Source organism: Dendroctonus ponderosae, unplaced genomic scaffold, assembly GCF_020466585.1.
Source record: "Dendroctonus ponderosae isolate FM_Combo_2020 unplaced genomic scaffold, Dpon_F_20191213v2 Dpon_F_20191213_1, whole genome shotgun sequence".
Taxonomy (NCBI): Eukaryota; Metazoa; Arthropoda; class Insecta; order Coleoptera; family Curculionidae; genus Dendroctonus; species Dendroctonus ponderosae.
In genome coordinates this window covers 54,683,014-54,693,559 of record NW_026017110.1, presented here as the reverse complement: position 1 = coordinate 54,693,559, position 10,546 = coordinate 54,683,014, and the positions used below count along the sequence as shown (strand labels likewise).

The 10,546-nt window shown below is 31.5% G+C and overlaps 1 protein-coding gene across 1 annotated transcript in view; it reads right to left on the bottom strand.

Annotated features, from left to right (window-relative positions):
* Positions 1-9,175, bottom strand: part of LOC109537902 (kinesin-like protein KIF21B) — a 22,735-nt gene extending 13,560 nt beyond the window's left edge. The window contains exons 1-2 of the mRNA XM_019904837.2: positions 8,803-9,175; positions 8,687-8,741 (exon numbers count right to left, since the gene is read on the bottom strand). Of these exons, the coding sequence (XP_019760396.1) occupies positions 8,687-8,724 (38 nt within the window). The 5' untranslated portion in view covers positions 8,725-8,741; positions 8,803-9,175. The remainder of the gene's footprint in view (positions 1-8,686; positions 8,742-8,802) is intronic.
* Positions 9,176-10,546: the final 1,371 nt, after the last annotated feature.

Here is a 10,546-nt window from a genome sequence, read left to right as displayed (position 1 = left end):
AAAAGCGAAATGTAATCACTTTAATAGACTCTCAAACTACATAAAAACATAATTGATTTATTATTTTATTATGTAATTTGATAATTATATAAACAAATGCATTAACTTTTCAAAGTTGTTTTTTGGTAAAAGCGCGCATTCAAGTATAAAAACAAGTTCCTGAGAAATAACTGTCGATGTTAATAATAATAATAAACTTCCGTTTCAAAACGGTGCAACAGAAATGATTTGAGTAAGAATCAGCAAAGTATATTTAATTAAATATAATCGATGTGAAGCCATCATTAAATTAATATTTGTGCTTTCTACAATCTTTCGTCAATCTACAAAGTGATACTTGTAGTTAATTATGAATTTGAAAACTGAGATTTAGCTATGCTGCAAAACAAATTACTTTAATAAATGAATGGGAACATTGAAGCCCGAGTGCATCAACCCTGAATCCAATTTAAATATTGAATAAACGTTGTAATATTTATAATGGCCAGCGAACTGTTAATACATTGTTAAATTCGTGTTAAGGAAATTGTTTATAATTGATAAAATCTAACCATAACGCTCTAGATTCTAAAATGACAGAAAACCCGTTAGAAGGAATGTTCCTTTCAAAGGTACGGTTTTTTCTCACAGGAAAATATCAAACGGCTGGCGTAGTTTTATAAGATTATTAACCTTTGTAACAAAGGTTTCACTGCATTTCAAGTTGCAGCACTGACATTTAATACTGCAGTTCTAGGTTTGTCGCAGCAATTTTTTCAGCACTGGCTGAAATAACATGAAGGTTAAATCTGAACAAACCGTGACTTTGCACACAACATTTACGCCCAGAATGAAGAATGATCGATTTGCATCAAGAAAATAGAAAATATTAAAAAATAGCATACTTTATGAAAGGAAACTATTAAAAAATGAAAACAAGATTAACAAAAGAAAAATATAAGAGAATGAAGCACTTGCCAGTCTGAAGTTTGTGATATGAATATGGTAAAAATGCATAGCCACTTCCTAGATCATCAATAGACGAAATATCATTATCAATTCCATTAATAGCAGTCGCAGTAAAAATCATTTTATAAACAACCCTGTACTTATGGCAAAGCATTTTAATCGGGCCATAAAAGTTCATATCTTTGTTTCCATATCAATATGGTGCGCCATACCGCCAATCATGGTTCAACAAACGATGTTTGGAGAATTTAGTAACATTTGTGAGGCATTTTTATCTTATCTGATCTGTCAACATCTACATATGTACCCACGTCAATTCTATTGTTTATATAGAACAATAATTATTAAGTATTTCAAATGCATTTTACATAATTTTTATTTTACAATCATGTTTTCAGCAAGTCATTCACAGAAATTCATTAGCCTATTCAGGAACTTTCCAAAAGGAAACCAAACGAGATATTTATGGAAGACTAAGGTGGTTTTGCAATAATGCTTTCAATGAAATTATGGTAATGTTTCTGCTATAACCTTGATAACTAAAATGATTAATATTTGTGAAACGGGAGTGTGTAATATTTCAGATACATATATCTTTAGGTACCTACATGGCATGCTCACCTACTGTTAGCATTTCATTTCTAAATGTCTACCCGCACTAAATAATAAAAATGGGATTATTTCTGGAAAGTTCCTGATTTTATTACTAGAGTCTAAAAATGAGTAGCGCAATATGATTGACATGCACGAAATCCTTAAAAAACTATTATTCTATTTCTGTGTATGTGCATTGTGTGCTAATGATTTATAACTATCGAAATAGTATCGAAAAACTGAAAATATAAGATAACGAAATATACACACAAAAATCATTTGCATTTCTTTATTTTAATTTTATATTCAATTTTTGGCTGTACATGCTTTTAATTGATTTTTTGTTTGATACGCAAATTAACCGATTGATGGATGAACCTTTGATCAAAGTCAAAGAAATCGATTGGCCCAAGTTTAATTTGACCAATTACTAAACGACGGTATTCAATTAACACATTAAAAAAGTAATTTTGATGTTAACAAGCACAAAAACTACCATTGTCGTAGACAATAAGCTGTTTGCAATATTGCAGTAACGTGTAAAGTGTAATGAGGCTCTAGTTCTACTCAACTAACTAATTTAATCGTTAATTTCCTAATTAAATTGTTAATTAATTGCACCTGCTCAACACGAGCATTAGATCGTCAAAATCGGACTAAGAGCAGAAAAGTTATCGCTGCAAGACCAAAATGTTGATGTTTGTTTCGAGCTGTTTGACTTATATTTGAAGTTTTGGTGTTGAGATGCGAAAAAGCTTTATTTCACCCTGTTGAACGTTTATCTGAGGTGCTTAGTTCTTATAAACCATTTACGACCAAAAAACAAATGCGGTTAAATAAGGCTTCAAACAGAAATCAAATCGCTTGAAGTAGTTTAATACAATTTGCAATATTGAGCCTCAATATATTCTTCATATGGGCAGGGGTTCGCAAGGCCTTACTTATCGAGTTACAGGGTGATAAATGATTAATTTTAATTTTTGCTTCTGAATTATTTTTTAATTTTGTATTTAAGGGTTTTGTAACATGAGCACCTTAACTTTGATCTGGGTAGGTGCCAGCTACATGTCTTTCTCTTTTTTGAATAGTATTAACTTTTTCCTACATGTTTGTATCACATTAATTTAACTCAAAATATATCGAAACCGGCTATTCGCAGTTTCTTTTAAAATTCCTTTTTTTTCGCAAAAATGATAGAGGAATTGATTTTTTTCAAAAAAATGTGACACTAGCCTTTACGAAAAAGTTAGGACTCTTCAAAAGCGATAAAGTAATGCAGTAAAAAAGCAGGGTACAAATTTCCAGCAACCAAGTTTCGTCCAAACATCTATTTTATTTGCGAAATTACTTACAAAAAAGAAAAATTTTAATGACATGATTACATTTTTTAAACCCTGTAGCTCGATAAGTAAGACCTAGCGGCGGAATTTTATTTTAAAAATACCAGAGGATTCGTACACTTATTAATAAACATCCAATCACAGGAGATGTGATTGGATGTTTATTAATGACTGATGTAATATTAATGAGATATTAATGATTAATAAACAGCCGGTATAAATTTTAAAATTATTAAACGCATTAAAATACCGTAAAAAACTGGACTTTTCTGTGTCAGCTTTTAATTAGGTGGATCAACGCGAATTGAGCAATTTGTGTGTTTATTTCATTTTGATGGCGTAAGGGTTGGTTTGCCTTCAAATTTTTGCAAAACCCATTAGCTAATTAATCCAAGTTTTCCAACTACGGGCGACAATATAACACGAAATTAAAGACAAATAACGTTTCACCTCATTTGCATCTCTGTTTATTCAAAGCGATATGAGCGTAGGTTTCGAAAAAAACGACAAAAGACTTAATGTAGGTGTTTCCATTGGGTTTCTATAGGTTGGAACTGAGTATTGACTATAAATATATGGTCTTGGCATTTTAGAAGACGTGATGGAAAGTTTATAAACGGGGCAAATTTGAACACTTCCGTTAAAAATAAATAAGTTTTTATTTAAAAATTAATATGCAACTTTGTGCATTATATCTTAAAAATATATAAGTTTCAAAATAACTTAGTTAATCTACGTATATCAAAACTTAAACCCCACATTCAATGGGCAATTTAAATAGTTCAATGCACGGATGCTGATCACGTTTTCTCATGCATCTTATATTTGCCTTATCGATTCAGATAATAGTAGGTATTAAGCAAATATGGAAAATTCACTAAATCAAATATGACTTTCAATATGTGAATTTTAAATTGAAGGCCGGTAATATGACATAATTCACAAATTTTATTGCAGGATTCATGAATGGAATCGACCAGCTGCATAACAATTAACAAGGTGTTCATATTTATCTGTTGGCATGTCATTAAAAAGTATGCTAGTTAATTGTGGGCGTTGTGAAGAAAACATTTAAATATCACGGGCTTAAATGGCTGAAAATGGTGTTTAACTAATACGAAAACGCTTAGGTAACGTAGGCTGTACGTATAATTTATGCCTGCCAACAGATAATTTTGCAATATTGTGTAACATCAGTAAATATATTTTCCCAAGAATCTGTTATTTGCATGAATAGATGAAATAAATGGTTCAAAAGAAGGTCTTAAAATAAATGAAACAACTACTTTATTGGCCGAAGCGAAACGTTAATGAGGTTGGCGAAAATAGATTGCTTAATGACACTAAGTCTTGGCTATCCCTGTATATTGTTATGACTCATCCGTCTTATTTTAAAGTTATTATAGACCGAAATAAACGGCCTAATTTCTTGATTCCGTATAATCCTTTGTATCGATTGCAGTTGCAACCTCGTTTACATTAATTGGAGCTAAGGTATCACTTCAACAGGCAGAGAAATAAATCAAAACCATCATTTCATTCCATCTCAATTTTTATATATTCTAAAGAAAAAAACTCAAAAAACAGCAGATATTTTACTAACTGATTAGTCATTCTAAGAACTATTCATCAAATGGTATGAGATAACTCTTTTAAAACATACAAACTTGATTTACCTTGACCAATATAGATCGGCCAAGAGCAAAATTTAACTAAAATATTGTTTCACAAAACACAAGGTTAGATATATGTAAATAGAAAGTAGCTGCTCACAACACAAGAAACCAATGGTAGTTTTAGGAAATTAACCATTCATTTCTCAAGTGCTAAATCATTGATGATATATCATCAATACGCTTATAAACTATTGCGCTTAATGCTGATGAAGTTTATCAACAAAAATTTACCTAATGGTAGGCAAATTTCGATTGAGCTCAAATATAGACGAGTGCATAAATATTTATGAAATTTAAGCAAGAGGGCAGCTCCCCCTCGTTAAGGGTGTTGAAAATGGTAACTACCACTAAGAAAACCTTTAATGGGTGCGAAAAATTGATATTTTATTACTATATTGCTGAATGTGTAATAATGGTTTTCATATTAAATAGTAATTTAAAAAAGTTTTATCTTAGGAATACACCAATTGTAAATAACCTGAGTGGCATTTTTAATCAAAAGTTCCGCACTTAACATTGGTAAATTTGACCGATTTTTCAAAAAGTATACCACTGCACCAATAAGGTCTACATGTAATCTATTTGCTAATACATACATTTACATATGTATCTTGTATAATTCGAAGATGCTCAACACCACTTAGAATTTTATGAACAGATAAGACGATGTATTCATTTGTCAACTACAATATTTCCCCAATAAAAACAGCTTATAACAAGTTCTCTTATTAGGTGTCTACTTACATATGTTGCCTATATTTAGATTGAACAAATTTAGCATCCTATCGCACAAATAGAGCCTATTTCCTGTATTTACCGAGCTTTATTTTATTCTTTCTCTTTTTTCATGTCTCTCTCTTTTTTGTCGGATGTCAATGAAGACAATGGCTACACTTCAGGGTCCTCGTTTCTTTTTTAAATTAGAGTATACCCAGTGGACTAACTAACTTGAAATGTCAATCAAGAATAAAATATTATGATCGGCTGATTTATGAACTGAAAGAGTAATTGAAGCAGAAAGCAAATTTACATGTCAATTTGCAATAAACTAGCTCAAGGATTGATTGATTGCATTACCAATATCCGCAGAAGTACAGCAGTTCTAAATCCTGGAGAAAATTGTCACATACTTTCAAAGTGCTCATTTTTTCTTCGATGTCATATCAAAGCGTTTCGAAACTATTAAAGCAGACAAGTTTGAAATTTCAAGAATCAATATTTTTATTACCAATACATTCCAAATTTAATTTAAAAAAAAATAACTATTACACATTAAAACGCATTGCGTCCAATTAAAACACTATTTCTTCACATAATTTATTTGGCGGGATCATTATAGTGAATTGAGTATAAATGCAAATCATAAAATTCTAATTTGCATACTTAAAAAACAAATTCTTTCAAACTAGCAATTTATAATCAAATTGTCGTAAAATTAATGTTCAGTTGCGCTTTTTCAAGTGCGAAAATATCCTGCCAATAACAGTTCTAGGACGCTCACTCTAATTAATAGCGTATTTTCTCAAATTTGAACTTGTCAGCATTCTGACGAATTTTCATTAAAAAAAAGTGTAGTTATCTTGCTTAGTCCGCCGTGTATTTGAGAGGCCATAACCCCTCAGAAGCGGCGCGTAAAGTTTATTTTAAACCAAGAGTTGGTTTATTTTCGTTATAATAAAAGTGACAGCGTAATACGGGTAATTAATTAACTTACACTATTTTAACAAGTAATTGAATCAGATTATTTAGCCATTTTTAATATTCGTCTTAATATGACCGCAATTGGCCTTTGTCCATCACAAAACCACTCCGATTATCTCATGCGAATCAAATCATATTTATTTAACGATTATTTACAAATGAAAATGTGCATCTAAAAACATCTGCAGTTCACGTAAATGATAACATACCATTTCCTTAAACTCAATGGATCAACAGTTCATTTGTTCGATTACATTGACAAGAACAATAAAAACGAAAAGTATTACTTTTTACATTAAGCTAATTGATTACTTTGCCTGATTACTGATAAACTATCCCTATTGTACCCAAAATTGAGTTGTATTTGGACTGAAAGAGTGTTTGAAAGCCTTTGTAATCGTTTCTAAAGGTACATTAGTTCACGAAGTCAACAAGTGGTTATTTTGTATAATACAAATATTACTGGATAGATGTTTAAAAACGTCCATAGATGTGCTTAGATTTGAAGAATATTTTTTAAATCTTCCTATAAACATTGGATTTAAGAAGCATTCAAACAGGCATGATAGTGATAAATGTCTGATTTGAAACTGGTTAATAATGGGTTATTTTTATAAAATCGACAAACATATGTAGACTCAAATAAAATAACTTATCAGGAAATTTATTAGATAACACATATCTCGAATGTTTAATCTCCTACGAATTACATGCTCTACGATTAACCAAGGCAATGAATTTTTGTTATGTACATGATACAAATGTAGGAGCCGGTCGCATTTTTTTGTTTTTTTTTGTTTTTTAATGGATCAATTAAGTAACGGCAAGTATTAATTAACATGCAAAACGCAGCAATTACTGAAAAACTATTAAATCGTTATTTCTACTGCGGACCAATTAAGTATATTAATAATATTGACAAAATTGCATGGTATCAGAATTAATGTACGTAATAATTAACCTTGTAATTGATACAACGTAATATAATTTTTAACGATCACATCAACATCATTTCTCGATATGGCAAAATTAAAAATGTGATAAATACATTTTTTGATTTTATGAAGCAAATGAAGCAACGCTAGTTCTTAGATGTAAAAACAAATTATATCAGCTGGAATGTTGTTAAATCGCAGCGCCAAGATTTTGCTTGCAAAAATTTTATTGTTGTCAATAACTGATAGCACAGAGCATCAAAAACATGAAATCCCCGGCCTATTGCACGATAATGGAAAGATGAATATCTATTTGATGAAACTACATGCAGCTGAATTTGAATGGCAATTATTTAATTATACGTGTTACTTATATAATTATATACACATTGTATCTTCAGGCGTGGAATTGTATGTTTTTAAATGCCAGCTTAATAATAAATAATACATCGAATGAAAAATTAGCTTTTAATTGAATTCATACTGATACCACTTTGCATTAACGTCCGATCTTTTTTAAATTTTAAATGTTTGATTGAAAACTTCCGTAGCCAAACAATACCATTGTAAACCATATATTTTTACTTCAAGAAGATTATAGTTGTATTCTAGCGAAAATAAGTACCAGAATCTAAAACTAAAAAATCTTAAAATTTTAAATGTTTTCTAATGGAGCTGCTGGAATTTCCGATTTAACGCAAAAAAATTATTTCCGTGAAACCAGGCAATTTTGAACCAGCCATCTAAACTTTAGAATCAAATATTTTGTTTGTGGTATTTTAAGTTGAATTTTAGTCAACTTGATTTACTTTAAGTTACATGTTTTGAAGTGGATCAGTGGACCAATCAACTGTTCTGAAATCTGAATCAAAAATGGCTTTCGCAAAACGAATTATCGATGTTCATAAATTGATTGAGGAGTGCGTTTTAAAGGTCGCCACTATTGAAACCGACGCATTTCCGCAGGGTGGAGGATGTGTTTACATTTTTTGTGAACCCTCAAAAGTCCTAAAATACTCTTAGGAGTTGACTTTCGCTTAATATAAGCAGTTAATGCACTTTCTGATTTTAGTAAAAATTTTATGATACCAATTGTTTTTGTGCCCGTGGAATATTGAGCCAATAAAGCTTTCAAAATTATTTAATAACAAATTTAATTTTAATTAATTTAATAGATCCCCTTAGACGATTGCTGAGCCTGCCTGAACAGACCATCTATCTACCTCGCGTAAAATATTACACACTAGTAAAGTAGTCAACTTCCGTTTTCTTTCAATTTCACGTAGTCAGAGTTTATTAAGACACACTTGCTACTGTACGCACTTAATAATTTTTCAAAAAATCGTTTTGTACGTACAATGTGGGTATTCATCAGATACTCGCAGCACTATTTCGCCCTACTTAAACATGTACGTGCAAGCTTCCTTTCCCTATATGCAGTTAACGCTAACATTGACTAAAATGTATTTTTAATAAAGTTTCAATAATTTACCTGACGGCAACCCGGACGGAAATATCATCGTCTTCCATTTTCTCTGCGTTTTTTTCTGGAAAAGCATTCAAAATTAAGTCGTGTTTGTATGAGCCACCTGTGTAACAACTACTTACCTAATTAGTTAAACGTTAAACATCACACAATATTTTTTCTGGCACAATGTTTACCGCATCTCGACAAATAAATGTTGTTATATCTCCAATTGTATGTCGAAATTGCAAGTTGTCAGTCATTTTTTCAGAATATCTTTAGAGAGTTGCACTTCTGGAGCTTGAATGATCACATATAACCGCCAAATTGAGAAAGTATTAGTGAAAAAAATCTCAAATATTGTCCCATATAATATAATTTTCGACGAGAGGGACGAAGACCACGATACCGCACATGAAACTCACTAAAGTAAAGATCGGAGCTTTTGGACTTGCTCAGTTAAACGAACCGCCGTATCTCAATACGGTTGGAAGGTGACTAACTGTATATGGGACTTGTATATTGAGAGAATTACCTGCACTAATACAGGTAGATACGAACATTACGAACACCGAACCATGTCGGTGCTATTCTATGGTGATTCCGGGGTTCCGCTAAAATTAGTGCTGCTTTGTTCTGTACGAAGTCTTGCAATATTGAATGAATGACATTTCATTACTGATCGAGTTACAAACTGCAAACTGTTTTACAATACTTGAAATACTCCTTCGGATTGCAAAATTTACATCAGGCCTCTCTCATATTCTCAAAAATAAAGCATCAAAAGACCTGAACTAGACAAGAGGGTTGAAGCGTGCGTTCGATTCGGTTCAGGTAGCAAAAGCTCGGGACAAAAAGGTCATTTTTTACCCTTAAACCGTCAAATTTTTGTCGCTTCCGCGTCTGTTTGGCACCTGTATATGATTTCAAATAAATGGATTTTTTGGGGACAATGACTAAAGGTTTTCAACAAGCCACTTACTTTGCTTTTTGTGTTAAGTAGATTCCTTCGATTCTCGGTATATTTGCAAACCTGTTCAAATTTGGACATTAAAAATTTGCGGTGAGTAATTCATGTGGAAAAAATCGTCCATATCTCAAAGTCATTTGAATTGATCAGCTAATAATATACTAGGCGGCAGCGACACTTTCTGAAAGTCATTTTAGCAAACCTCTTATTTACACCCAATCAACTGTACAGGGAGATTGACATTCGATTGCATGAAAATGGACCCCTTCACAATCAAATGAAAGTCGACTTAAATGTTTTGATCTCTATTTTATTGAAACTTTTATACAAAATGGTTTTAATCCCACCCGATGCGTTTTTAGAATTTCGTTTCTCGTGAAAACTGTGTATACAGGGTGAGTGATAACTCAGTGCTTTTCCTGCTGATATATTGGGAGTAATTGTAGAGATGTTTTCTTAATATACCGTGTTATAACGACACTTACTTTTCGATTTGCACAATGATTTTTATGATTGATGATGTGTATAAATATTTTTATTTAATTAGATATTCTTATTTTAGGGTTGTTAGAGCTCTTTTATTTTTAGGTATTGATTAGATTACTTTAGTTATAGGTGTCTACCTTGAGTACCCGCGCCAAAAAAAAAATTACTTACTTACTTACCTAAAAAATTTACCGAACGCTCTGTGTATATTTTTTCATTTGTGGGAGTTTTGCAGTTTAACTATCATATTTTTAATATCTAAGGTCTCGTGGAAGTACTTCTGCATCGGGATACATTTTGTATCAAATTGGAACAATTTTTCTGGTTGTGCTTATTTGGAAAGTGATGTGCAAATTCTACGGGGTATTGCGTTATTTTACAATGGAACTCTTGTCGTCAGAATACATAAATAAGCGGAAAATCGACTTGAA